The 14,187-nt window shown below is 36.3% G+C and overlaps 1 protein-coding gene across 1 annotated transcript in view; it reads right to left on the reverse strand.

The window, feature by feature from the left end:
• Positions 1–14,187, reverse strand: part of LARS1 (leucyl-tRNA synthetase 1) — a 55,748-nt gene that overhangs the window by 10,983 nt on the left and 30,578 nt on the right. The window contains exons 22-28 of the mRNA XM_036749544.1: positions 11,480–11,543; positions 7,342–7,525; positions 6,847–6,937; positions 5,729–5,869; positions 4,662–4,802; positions 4,387–4,497; positions 283–393 (exon numbers count right to left, since the gene is read on the reverse strand). Coding sequence (XP_036605439.1) covers positions 283–393; positions 4,387–4,497; positions 4,662–4,802; positions 5,729–5,869; positions 6,847–6,937; positions 7,342–7,525; positions 11,480–11,543 — 843 coding nt within the window. The remainder of the gene's footprint in view (positions 1–282; positions 394–4,386; positions 4,498–4,661; positions 4,803–5,728; positions 5,870–6,846; positions 6,938–7,341; positions 7,526–11,479; positions 11,544–14,187) is intronic.

Raw genomic sequence — 14,187 nt, forward strand, 5'->3', positions numbered from 1 at the left:
CCAGTAAGTATCTGAGGAAGTTTAAATCCTTCCTGGAGTTCAGTATTCTATCCACTGTGCCACCCGTTTTGATAAACTGTTAAAACTTCTAGTGAAAACATTTCAACTCAGTGATACAAAAGACTGCTTCTCACATCAGAGAAAGAGGGGAAAGAAAACTGCCTGGTGGCTATTTCGGCTGAGAATGTTCTCACGAGCATGGCCTTTCCCACCCTCCATCTTTACTGCTCTCCCTAGTCATCTCTCATAAGGTCATACTGCTACATCTCTCCCATTGCTTACCTTAATCATGGCAACAAATGGCATCACCTTCTTCATGTACTTCTTCAGTTCTGGTAAGCTGCCCAGTTCACTGGCAATTATCTTATTATCTGGCAGTTGGCCTTTATTAACCTAAATCATTATAAGAAGTGAAAATAAAAAGTGAATTTTCATTTTTCATAGATACTATTTATTAATAATGTTTGTGTTACCAGAGATCCTCAATTCTATATATGATATTCAGAATTTCTGCAACATAAATTTTGGCAACATTTTCATTTCTTATTTGTTTTTTCTTCTGTCAGGGACTGATTTTATCAGAGTAGGGAGCTCCCCAGTGAGGAAACCCCCTCTACTGATGCAGGTTGGCAGACATTCTGCAACATGCCATGCTTGAGAGTTGCCCGGAGCACTGTGGGTTATGACTTGCTTAGAGTGTTATGACTTGCTCAGAGTGTATCAGAAGAAGGATGATTATGTTTGTGAAGTAGAGTATTCTAAAGGTAGGCTTACATTCTCCAGATATTGAGTTCTACTCAAAGAACAAGAGAAGAGTGATCACTTTTAAAGCTCTGCCCACAGGGCATTATCAAAAACAGTGGGGAGCCCCAGAAGGTCTCTTGGGGTTCAGCTGCCATCTCTAGTAGTCCTTTGAGAGCTGCAAAGAAATGTCCAGCACCAGCTAAATGACTTTTGGTCCCAAAACCAGGTGTAGACTGAACTCTGTGGCAGAATCTGAGGGCGCGTATAAGAAGCAATACCTCTTTTCTCAAAAACTCAGAAAGTTCATGCTCTCTAACATGAGGAAGAGGGCTGTGGGGCAGGGGGAGAAGGAAAAATCATGTTGCATATATAGGACTCCCCTATAATATTAATAGAAGACAGTCATTCTGAGTTGCTTCTAGACAAAAGAATTCTTGACCTGGCAGCCAAATTAGTGAGAAGCTTCGCTGACCCGAGGTAAGGATGGGGTTCAGATGACAGTACCGCATTCTCTCACTAGAACTATCCACACTTGGGGTCTTTCTCATCTTGATAGGACCTGTCAGAGCTGTGTTCCACGACCACAGCTTTCAAGAACACTACGTAGCTTTCAAGAATGCTGGGTTGCTTCCATGCTATGGTGAGGCATCAGAGTGGGACCTTGGTGAAAAGCTACAGGATACACTGGAAAAATTCTCTAATTACTTAAATATTTAAGTAGAATCATTTCCACATGCTCAAAGATTGAAAGATGTACTTAAATTGGATTGGTATGCATTTGTATGAGGGCTCACTTCACTACAGTATATACAATGTCAACAATCTCTCTAGGTTCTAAAGTAATTTTTGAAGTTTTTCTCCAAAAGGCAGGAGAAAATAGATTTTCTTTAAAATGATGACAACATAAGTCCTTGATCTTCATATGTGTATAAAAGATGAACAAAGGCATTGCAGAAGTACTGAGTAATGTTCACAAAAATCATATGCTCTGAAGACTACACTTTGTGTATAAATTTAAGCAAAAATTCCTGCTCCCTCATATCAACCAATGCTCAGGAAAAAAGAGTGAAAGGAGATGGGGAGAGGACACAGTCTCAGGTATTAGGGCAGATTTACTTTTTTGTTTTTACAAAACAGAAGGGGTGGGTGGAGTTGTTTCCCTGAAATTACACAGAGTAATAATGCTAGCTCTAGTTATTTTTTACTCCAAATTAAAAATAGTACAAAAAAAACCCAATGTTTTTCTTCACTTGCTAATGGATTTGACACTAAAATGCATTTTGGAAAGGGTAAAAAGAGGAGAGAGGGATTTTTTTCTTTTACTTGTCACCAAAGGGAGTACCTTACAATATACAAACTAAGTTGACAAAAAAGGAAAATGACAAATATGCTAGAGGGGCTGCAAGAAAACAGTTACCTTAATGAACTTTTGAGACAGAACCAGCAGAACAATTTATACAATTACAACACTAAAGAAAAGCAACTTTGATAGACTTAAGAATCCTCATCAGCTAGGTGGTATGGTAGATAATGCACTAAGTTCAAATCTAGCTGCAGGACACTTACTAGCTGTGTGACCCTGGGCAAGGCACCTAATCTCTGTCCGCCTCTGTTTCCTTATATATAAAATGGGAATAACAGCATCTATCTACCAAAGTTGCTGTGAGGATAAAATGAGATAATATTTGTAAAGTGCTTAGCACAGTGCCCGGAACATAGTAGGTACTTAATAAATGCCCAGCCTCTTTTCCCTCCCTCCCTACTCTGATCATCACAATTGACCACCCAAGATTTCAGAAGCCTTACAAAGAAACATCTTCCTGACAGAAGATCTGAACTCAAGAGTACAGTATGAGCCATATTTTTGGTCATGGTCAATGAGAATTTACTTTGCCTGACTACGCATATTTGTTATAGGGGTTTTGTTTTTTCTTTCTTTTCCAATGGGAAGGCAGAGTTGGGAAAGAGAAAAGGTGAATTTTTGTACATTTGAAAAAAAATTAAATTAAAAAATACACTCTAAAGACTAATGACTCAATAAAAATGAGTTAACATGTAAAGTGCTTTGTAAATTTTAAAGATACAGATATACAGAGATATCTCCACTCCAAATATTCACATGGACTAACTGTACCCAACTTGTGGGGTAGAGCGAGCCTTCTGAGCTCAGCCAGTCAAACTTATCTTGACCCCAATATAGTAATGTCATTTTGGATATCTTTGAGAACAAAGGACAAAAACTAACCAACCAACAGATATAGATATAGATGGATATTAGCTATCATTATTAAATAACTTTATCCTTATAGAAATCTAACTTTTTGAATTAAGTTCTTTAAGATATTTATTAAAATCCAAATTTGGAATGAAGCTGACTATACCAAATGAAACCCAGCCATCAGACAATTTTATTTACATATAATTAAGAGAACTGTCCAATGCACACTGGCTTGGTACGTAAGCTCTGGAAGGCTAGATGATGTATTCTGAATATATAAGATAATATATACTACTTTTAGTGACTTTTTGTAGGTACTTATTGGGAAAAGTATGTTCCCACAGAAACACAATCTACTTTTTCTATCCTCAGAGTGGATTTATGAGCCATAAATTTCAAAATCTGAGAACTTGAAAAGTACCTTCTAGTCCTATTTAGAGTACAAATGAAAAGAAGGGTGGTTCTCTCCCAGGAAAAATTTTATAGGGAACACACCACATGCCTGTTGTTCGCTTTTCAGCAACCTTGTCTCACTCAATTTAAACGTTTTCACCCTGAGGCTTTGCTAATTAAACCTAAAAATCTGTGAAGAGTATTGGAATGAAAATCCAATAAAGATTTGGAAAATCCAAGCTGAGAATCCATTCTTCTTTGATCACCTAGGTCATATTTTGGCAAGCTCTCCACCTTCCCAGCACAGCACCTCCTTTTAAAGTGTACCTGGGTGTTTCTGTGTCTGCTACTGTTCCTATGAAAAAGACAAAAATATATTTCGTACCACTTCTACCATATTTTGATGAGCAAAAAAAGTTGTGGGTGATTTTTTTTCCTCAGGAAAATCTAGTATAGGCCTTAAGTATTAAGTTTCCTTTAAAATGTTAATGAAAAGTATTGAAAGAGCTGTCATATTTAATAGCTATTTACTTGACAGAGCCAAACACATTTTACAGCCCTCTATTCCTGCAGGTAATTATGAAATTAAGCATTTCTTTTTAACATACCCAAGACCAGAAGTTATAATCCTTCAAGCATAATAAGGTTGTGAGACTGTATGCGCCTTCAATGTTCTAGTCATAACAAAGAACTCAAAAGGAAAAGCTCATTATTTCTCTTTTTTCATAGTTTTAACTAAGAAGAACTCACAGAGGGAAAAAAAAGCCATCCCTTAATTACTATCTACAAAACATTGCTGAAATCTTGTTTGAAAGTTTCCAAAGTCCTAAGTGTCAGAATCTTTTAAACTGGCATCAAATGGACAGCTGCCAAAGTAAAGCAAAGCCCATCCTCAAAAAAGTGGACCAAAGATGGTTTTTGTCACACATAGACACTCCTCTCCCCAGCCCCTAATACACAATAAGAGCAAAAAGTGATCACTAGGAAAACAAATGTGACAATGGAGAAATGAACATGTCAAAAAACATCACCTCAAAGTGATGACGCAGAACTGACAGAGTTGTATGTTGCCAAGGTGGGAAATTCTTTGCCACATAAATGGTGCAATGAGAAGGCTTCTGTGGTGGCTGCTTGTCAACCTTCTATACATGGGCAAGAAAACGGTAAACAGTCAATCACTTCTCGCTTAATAAAAATGAAACATCCCTTCCCCTTCCCTTTTACAGTTAAGAGACAAATACACAGCATACTTTTTTTTTACGATGCAGCTTTCCCAATATTTTTTTTTTCAAATTAATTATTTCACCTTTCCTTTGGCTGGCATCATATAGTTCTTAAGCCGTAGTCTCAGGTCATGAGCTACTTCCATAAGGTACTGTGAGGAACGTATCAAGGTTTCATCGATGGGACCCACCACTGGCCAGACAGCTTTCATGATTGAGTCAGGCTTTTATTTAAAGAAAAAAGGTTCAGTGAAATTAGCTAACACCTGTCAACCAGAATCTACCATAGTTTCATAGCAAGATTATCATCATGGATATGCCTTCAATTCTGACTTTGATTCAAACCAACACACTTCTTCAGAACCTAATCTAAAACACCCTAAAATCAAGCTGTGAAGTTACTCTATATTTTTAATTAACAGTCATTTTTTTACAACTGTATTAACGCCCACACACATATGCTCACTTTCAAAGAAAATTATATAATCTTAGTGTGCCTAAATTTAATAGCTATTATATAAATTATACAAGACATCATTTTATCATATTAATACACCAAATTCTTAATTAATGACTGCTAGGGGTACATATTAGCACATTTTGCACAGTCCATGTACTGAGAAATATATAAGAATACTTCGTAGGATTACGTAGGAACCATTAAACCAGATAGTAATTCTATATGCAACTCTAAAAAAAAACTAGAAAAAAGATAACTAATCTTTATGAATGATAATATGTACTCACATATGCATTCTTACATACACCAGGAGTTATTACAAAAACAAGAAATTTGTGCAGAAGCTCAATCTATATAAGTGGTCCATAACAGCTAGACATAGGTAAACTAAACAGTTCTAAAAATGTTAACTGATTAAATCTAAAATTTTACTAGACAAGTAGTTACGTCTACATTAGAGCATATTCTAATTCTAGAAATTAGGGGTTAAACAACATAAGGATAAGCATATAAACTTAAAATATAAATGTCCTAAGTGTATAAAGGAAGGCTGTACAGGTAAACACTTATCAACAACCCAACTTAGCAGTAGCTATTCTGTTGATTCTGACATTGATTTTGTAAACAACTGGTTTTCTGATTGTTTTTAACATGGCATGCTGTTTAATAATCAAAACCTCCTAGTAGTACCTTTTCCAGAAGCGTCCAGACATGTTCACATATATGTGGGCAAATTGGAGCCAAGAGGAGAGTCTGAACTTCAATAAACTGGAACACCAGATCTCTGTGCATCCCTTCTATAGCTAATTCACGGTACTTATCTTTTGCTGCCTAAAAGAAGCAAAATTGGCCATTCTAACTGTTAAATGCCTTTAAAATAAAAGTCATACATCTTGAAATGAAGGCAAAATGGCACTTAATGCATAAAATGTTAAACATTAAAAGTCCTTCCTCTAAGGATTATTAAATAGGCTTTACTCATTTTTAAGCCCTATAATAAATGAATATGAATCTATGTAAAAGGGATGTGTCAGTTTTACATTATACTAACTGAAGGAAAATAATAAGGTATAAGATGTCTAATTGTTGAGGCATAAAAGACAATGGCACAATTTTAACCATCTATCAGGTCCTACTACTAAATGGTACTTGGGAAAGATAGAAAATATCACAGACCAAGATAAAAAGCAATAAATATGATGTATTATTATGATCAGCATTTGACCCATTTAATCACGTGTCAGAAAGGCAAGTCATTCAAATAAAGACCAAAGTGATACATTATAAAGCAGCTTTTTAAGTGAAGCTCCATTTGGTTTTCAGGCACAACTCTCAGACATGGTGCGATACTGACACCTTATGGAAAACTTCAGAAAATGCTTGGTTACAAAATTAGCTTTGATGACATACAAAAACCTGTGGAACTAGCTTAATTTTTCCTTACTTGGAAAAGTTTTCTTTTTTTTTTTAATTTATTTATTTATTGGAAAAGTGTTCAATGAAAACCTATCTAGTTTTCAGATTTATTCCATTTCTTTATGTCCTGTGCCTAACTTCACTATTGCAGAAATACCATAAAGGTCAATTATTAAAAAAATCATAACACATTTAGGAATCAGGAGAGATCGATTTGACAGAAAACTACCTTCAATTTACCAGATGTCCATTTAAGTAACAGGGAAAATATAGACACATACACATAGATAAATAAAAAGAGATGCATAAGAAAACGACACTCTAAGTCTATATAATTTAGCTACCAAATGATATTATCTATAGAATTTAGCTACAGCAATACTTGTGTCTACCTGAAATTCAAAAAATCCCGTTTTCAAAGCTTCCTTAAACATCATCTTCTCATAATTCTGCTCTGTTTTCACAATTCCCGCATTCATTTCACTATTGAACATTAAATACAAAATGTGATTAAAGGGCATAAGACAATTATAAAGAGCTATTATATTTACTAATAAACAGCAATGCCAAAATACAAACATTACTAATTGTTTAAAAATAATAACACCTCCTTTATATTCATTAAAATCTGCTTCCATGTAGTCTCCTGGCAATCTATTCATCCTTAAATTTGGCAGTTTGCCTGACACTACTTATGGCTCCCATTCCTTGACAATAGTACATATTGGGTTTTTTCCACTTATTTTCACCTTAACTCCTGTTGTTTGTCTTTTCTGCAATATTTCCTACCCTATCTTCCTACATTTTAGAGCAAAATTAAATGTAAATAAGTTTAAAAATACATGAGAACTAAGTGATGTACAAAGTGTTTTGGTTCCATATGTTACCTGGCAAAGACTTGATCATTAAAAGTGCTAGCAGGACCACTTCTCAGGCTGTCCCAATTGGCAAGCATTTCCTTCACCCACTCTACCCAGGTGTAAAGGCGGAGAATACCCGCATCTGCCATAGCTTCCACAAAATTAGCATCTTCAACAGTGTCACCAGCATCAGCCAAAGCCAGGCGCATTCCTGAAAAAAAGTTGACCAACTATCCAGTTGAACACTCATTGAACACCTGCCCTGGGTTAAAGGCAAAATTTGCATAAAAACTGAGCAAAAGGGTATATACTTCACTGGGCTCAGGTTGGCTTAATGGTAGAAATGACAATTGTTTTCATTTGAGTATATATAAATTTTTTAAAATCTTGCATAACAGAAGGTAAAAAAAGATGGGAAAAAATCTTTCCTATAAACATTTCTGATAAAAGTCTGATAAAAGCTACAAAGACTTGACATAAATTTATAAGAGTAAGCTCTTAAATAAGAGTAGGCTCCTAGATAAGTGGTCAGAGAAAATGAACAGATACGTTTTGAAATAAGAAATACAAATAACTCATTAGTAATCAGAAAAATGAAAATAAAACAACTTTGAGACAGATAGTTAAAACAATAAAGTCCAGTGTTGATGAGGATGAAGGAAACACATACACCTTTGAAAATGCTGGGAGTTATGAATTGGTACACTCTTTCTGAATAACAATATTGTACAATTAGATAAAACTGATTGTACTCTTTTAATTTACATCGAGGACTACATATGAAGGCTGTTATTAACAAGACAAAAAAAACAATTTCTATAAAAATATTCCTAGCATGAGATAGAATAGGACTGGGTGATTTCAATAGTGTAGGGAGAGAACTTCCAGTGAGGAAAACACTCTCCTAATGAAGACTGGCACCTTCTGTGCGGCTCGGATAGTTGCTTAGAGCACTGACTTGTGCTTTGCCAGGGAACTACAGCCAGTGACATTCAGAGAGAGAACTTAAACCCATCCAGACCTTCCTGATTCTGAGACTGGTTCTACATACATTATTTTATAATAAACCATAAAAAAGAGATGATAATTGTTGATGGGGGATCCCAATTATGTTGATAAATTATCTGTGCCATCTATGTAAATCTGTACAAATTTAAAAGCAAATACTTTTCTCAGACATTGTGACAGTAAACCAAAATTTCTTTAATGAAGCAAAGGAAAATGATAAACAAAAGGAGTCACATTCTCTTCAGCCTTTAAAGATAGAAAAAATATATCATGAAATTTCAACTCAATATACATTTAATTGGTACTCATTTTGTATAAAGCACTGAAGTAAAAAAGCTTGGATACTAAATTAAATAACAGAAACCATCCATATTTCATACCATCTTAAGGAACAATCTTAAGGAATCAATTTTTAACTAAAATTTCCCTAAATAAAATCCTGGTTTCCAAGAAAGACAAACAGAAGCATATTGGAAATTGGTGGTGTGAAAAGAGACAAATGATAGATGATACGATGAGTGGGTTACCTAAGCAGGAAACAGTGTCTTTAGGCTAATACAAATACACACATGTATAACACACAGCATCAGAACTCTCACTTAACTAAGGGAAACAGTAGTGAAGAGTAAGACAGCTGGTTCTTCTAAAGAATAAATGCCTTTTACTATACCTCAAAAGTCAATGAACTGTGCATACCCTCTGATACAGCAATATAGTACTAGACTTATACTCTAAAGAAATCAATGAAAGAGGAAAAGGATCCATAGACACAAAAATATTCATAGCAACTCTTTGTATTGGCAAAGAACTTGAAACTAGGGAAGTGCCCATCAATTGAGAAATGGCTGAACGAATCACAGTATGTTCATTTATTGGAATATTATTGCACCATAAGAAATAATGAAAGGAATGGTTTCAGAGAAACCTGCGAAGACTTGTATAAATTAGGCATAATGAAGTGAAAATAATTTACAAGTAACAGTAACACTAAAGACAAATAACTTTAAAGGACTTAAGAACTCTGCTTAACAAAGTGACCAATCACAACTCTCACCTCCTGACAGAGAACTGATAAACTCAAGATACAAAATAAGATACTTCTGAACATGGATGTGTGAATTTGATTTGCCTGACTGTGCATATATGTTAAGTGTTAAGAATCTGTTAAGAAGGGGAGACATGGGAGGAAAAGGGAGATCAAGAATAGGACATTAAGGAAAGACAGAAAGAATCAAAGAACTTCATTTCAGCTTGAACATTACATGTTGAATTTATTACATGCTTAAAAATAAAAGTAAACTCTACAAAACAGAGTTTCATCCACAATCCTCTCCTTCAGTTCTACAATGTATATAGAAATGTTCATCTCCTTTGATGCTTAAGCTCAGGATAAAAAAATTAAAAAGGAATACATATCATTTGAGATCCTATGGACCTGTTGAATTACTGTTGTGGGTATTCCCTCCAAAGATGCAGACTGAAGCCAATCCATGCCCTCTCACCCTTTACGACTCTCATTCACGTCTTCCTACCCACCACAAATAGTACACTCAGTGTGCTGGGGCTTTTCTTGCCAGGATATCAGCAAAGCACCCAGGGCATCCGTTAGATGCTTCATTTTTGAAATGTGACTAGTCTATTTTCTTTTTTCCTCATACATTTCTTTGACAGTATCCTTTGCACTTCCCTTTTAGAAATCCTCCTTTGTAATGAGTTGCAGCTTTTCTGCTGCCATTGTGTGCTTCTCTGCTGATCTTTAAGTGATTTTCAATGTCAAATATTTGGAGGCATTAGCGTTTCATGACTTGAAGCCACACAAAAACTCCAAAAGAATACTAGTATTAAAAAGATGGGCCTCTGTTTCAAAGAAAAGCTTGAGGTCATTTTAAGAACCTTGAAATTTCCCTAAAGGAATAAGTTCATTTGCTCTTTTTTTTTTCTTCTTTTTTGGTTTCGTTTCTTATTTCTCATGATTCATTCCACTGGTTATAATTCTTCTTTACAACTTGACTATTAAGTAAATAAGTTTAATGTGAACTTATATGTAGAACCTACATCAGATTACATGCCATCTTGGGGGGAAGGGGAAGGAGAGGGAGGAAGTGAAAATTTGGAACTCAAAAACTTGTAGAACTGAATGTTATAAACTAAAAATAAATTAAAAAAAAAGGAATAACAGTTCTCCCTCTTTTTCTTATTTAATTCTGGGCACAACTCATTATCCATCTGCAGTGTCCATCCAAGAGATTATAGGTATATAGATGTGCATATGTGCACATACATATTATACACACACACATCTGTGCATATATATTATATATGATAGAGAAATGGAGAGAGAGATACACACAAACTCTGAGCTCTATAGATTATACTTTCAACTTCAATTCAGTCTGGACAATAGGAATTTCATATCCACTTGTTTTTTCCTATGTAAATAAGTAAAGCAGACTCTTCTGTCATTCAGGGGCTTGATGCAATCACAAAAAAATTAATGCATTAACAGGAACATCTAGAGTAATTCACTGTCTATAAGGAACCTTCCCTCCAAATGGACTCTGCACTAGGTCTCCTCTATAAGTGTTTCCACAACTTTGTTGAGCAAACATCTCCCTGCTTCATGTTCCATTTGACATTGATATTCTAGGAATCATCAAACACGTTGTTATCTGTGTCAAAGAAGTATGTATAATTTTGACATATGTATGGGAGACATCTTGTTGGAGGAGCCTTTAAGGTCGTAATATGCTCTACTGAATCAAATGCTTCTAGGAGAAAAGAAAGAAGCAGTGGGAAGAAAAAACTAGTTAAAAGAAAATGTGGCAAGGGACCCTGGTAAGGAATGTCATCCCAAGGTCATTTGGGGCGAAACAATGAAAAGGTTGAAGATGAAAAAGACTTGTATCTTTTTTAAACATACAGAGAAGAAAACAAAAGGAAGGGCAGAGAGAAGTACAGACAAGCAGGAGAGATTTGAAAGCTACAGGCTGAACTTATATACTTAAAAAGAAAAGCAAGGTGTACAGTCATTCACTAACTCTCACTAAGAGATCCTTAGCTGAAGGTACAATTCTCTATTATACATATGTGGCAATGCTAATTTTATTTGGTATTTGTTAAATTCAGAATAAAGTAATTAGGTAATAATAACTCTTACCATCAGCTGAAAACTTGTCGAGAGCTTCGACCAGGGTAAGAAAGTTGCCTGTGGATTTAGACATCTGAAATGGAAAATAGATTAGCACTGGTTAGTAAGATAGTCAGTATACTAGACAGTCCCCAAATTGGTCCTCAGATAGTTCTGCTTAACTGTTTTTTCAGACTATATTTTGTGCAGGAGGGAAGTATGATGGGAAATGTCTTATGGCAGAACAAAATATAGCAATAAAAAATGAGGGTTTTTTTTTTAATTTTTCCTAAGAGAAAGGCAAGTAATGCCCCCAAAGTGACTAAACTGCAAATCCTTTGATCCAGCAAAGAGATCAAAAAAAGAAGATAAGAACCCCTATTTACATAAATATTGATAACTGCTCTTTTTGTAGTAGCAAAAAACTGGAAACTGAAAAGGTACCCATTAATTAGGGAATGGTTGAACAAATTATGGTACATATATGCAGGGGAACATTACTGCGTGAGAAATCTGGGAAGACTTATATAAACTGATGTAGAACAAAGTGAAAAGAACCAGGAGAACAATTTATATAATAAAAACAACAGTATGAAGAAAAATAACACTGAAAAGACTTAAGAACTCTGATCAATATAACAACCAACCACAACTCCAAAGTGCTAATGATGAAGCATGGTCCCCAGTTCTCTAAGAGGTGATGGACTCAAGATGAGAAAAAAGACATACATGTTTGGACACAGCCATTTTCAGATTCTGTTTACCTTAACTATGCATATCTATTACAAGGGTGTTTTTTTTTTCAATAAAGGAAGGGAAGAATGGGATAGGGACGCTCCCTAAAAGAGCTGCACAGAAAAGAACAAAGAGAAGGCCAGACAAGCAGGACAGATCTGAAAGTTACATGCTGAATTTATATTTTAAAATGAAGAAAAAGGGGGGCGGAGCCAAGATGGCAGCTGGAAAGTAGGGACTAGCGTGAGCTCCGTACCGAGTCCCTCCAAAAACCTATAAAAAATCGCTCTGAACCAATTCTAGAACTGCAGAACCCACAAAACAGCAGAGGGAAGCAGGGCTCCAGACCAGGACAGCTTGGATGGTCTCTGGGTGAGGTCTATCCCACACGGAGCTGGGAACGGAGTGGAGCAGAACCCAGCCTGAGCGGCGTGGACTATCCAGACCAGAAGCCGGGCGGAGGGGGCCCTAGCGCCCTGAATCAGTGAGCTGCGGCAGTTACCAGACTCCTCAACCCACAAACACCAAAAACTGCGGAGAAGGTTAGTGGGAAAAGCTGCGGGAGTGGAAGGAGTTCGCGGTTTGGCTTCCAGCCCCGGGGGCAGAGGAGGTGAGGCAGCTACAGCTGCTGCCACTTCTGGCCCCAGGCCCACCTGGTGGGAGGAATTAAGTGGCTGATCAGAGCAGGAGTGCACAGCTTGCTGAAGATCTAAGCCCAGTCCCGGTTGGGGGTTCTTGGGGAAGGAGGAGTGCTGGTGTGACAGAGCTGGCACCTCCCCCCCCAAATGTGGAACATAGAACTCATTAGTCTACAAGCAGTCATACCCCACTGAAAAACTCAAGGGTCAAGTTAGTTGGTTGGGAATATGGCCAGGCAGCGAAAACACATGCATATTCAGTCTCAGACTTTGGATTCTTTCTTTGGTGACAGAGAAGACCAAAACATACAGCCTAAAGAAGACAACAAAGTCATAGAGCCTACAACAAAAGCCTCCAAGAAAAACATGAACTGGTCCCAGGCCATGGAAGAGCTCAAAAAGGAGTTGGAAAAGCAAGTTAGAGAAGTAGGGGAAAAATTGGGAAGAGAAATAAGAAGGATGCGAGAAAACCATGAAAAACAAGTCAATGACTTGCTAAAGGAGACCCAAAAAAATACTGAAAAATACACTGAAGAAAACAACACCTTAAAAAATAGATTAACTCAAAGGGCAAAAGAGCTCCAAAAGCCAATGAGAAGAATGCCTTGAAAGGCAGAATTAGCCAAATGGAAAAGGAGGTCCGAAAGAATGGGTCTGAAGAAAATACTACTTTAAAAATTAGATTGGAGCAAGTGGAAGCTAGTGACTTTATGAGAAATCAAGATATTATTGGAATGAATTATTGGAATAAGGAATGAAAAAATGGAAGACAATGTGAAATATCTCATTGGAAAAACCACTGACCTGGAAAATAGATCCAGGAGAGATAATTTAAAAATTATTGGACTACCTGAAAGCCATGATCAAAAAAAGAGCCTAGATATCATCTTTCAAGAAATTATCAAGGAGAACTGCCCTGATATTCTAGAGCCAGAGGGCAAAATAGAAATTGAAAGAATCCATCGATCACCTCCGCAAATAGATCCTAAAAAGAAATCTCCTAGGAATATTGTTGCCAAATTCCAGAGCTCCCAGATCAAGGAGAAAATACTGCAAGCAGCCAGAAAGAAACAATTTGAGTATTGTGGAAACCCAATCAGAATAACCCAAGATCTGGCAGCTTCTACATTAAGAGATCGAAGGGCTTGGAATGCGATATTCCGGAGGTCAATGGAGCTAGGATTAAAACCTAGAATCACCTACCCAGCAAAACTGAGTATCATGCTCCAAGGCAAAATATGGATTTTCAATAAAATAGAGGACTTTCAAGCTTTCTCAGTGAAAAGACCAGAACTGAATAGAAAATTTGACTTTCCAACACAAGATTCAAGAGAAGCATGAAAAGGTAATCAAGAAACAGAAATT

This window comes from Trichosurus vulpecula, chromosome 3, assembly GCF_011100635.1.
Source record: "Trichosurus vulpecula isolate mTriVul1 chromosome 3, mTriVul1.pri, whole genome shotgun sequence".
Lineage (NCBI taxonomy): Eukaryota > Metazoa > Chordata > Mammalia > Diprotodontia > Phalangeridae > Trichosurus > Trichosurus vulpecula.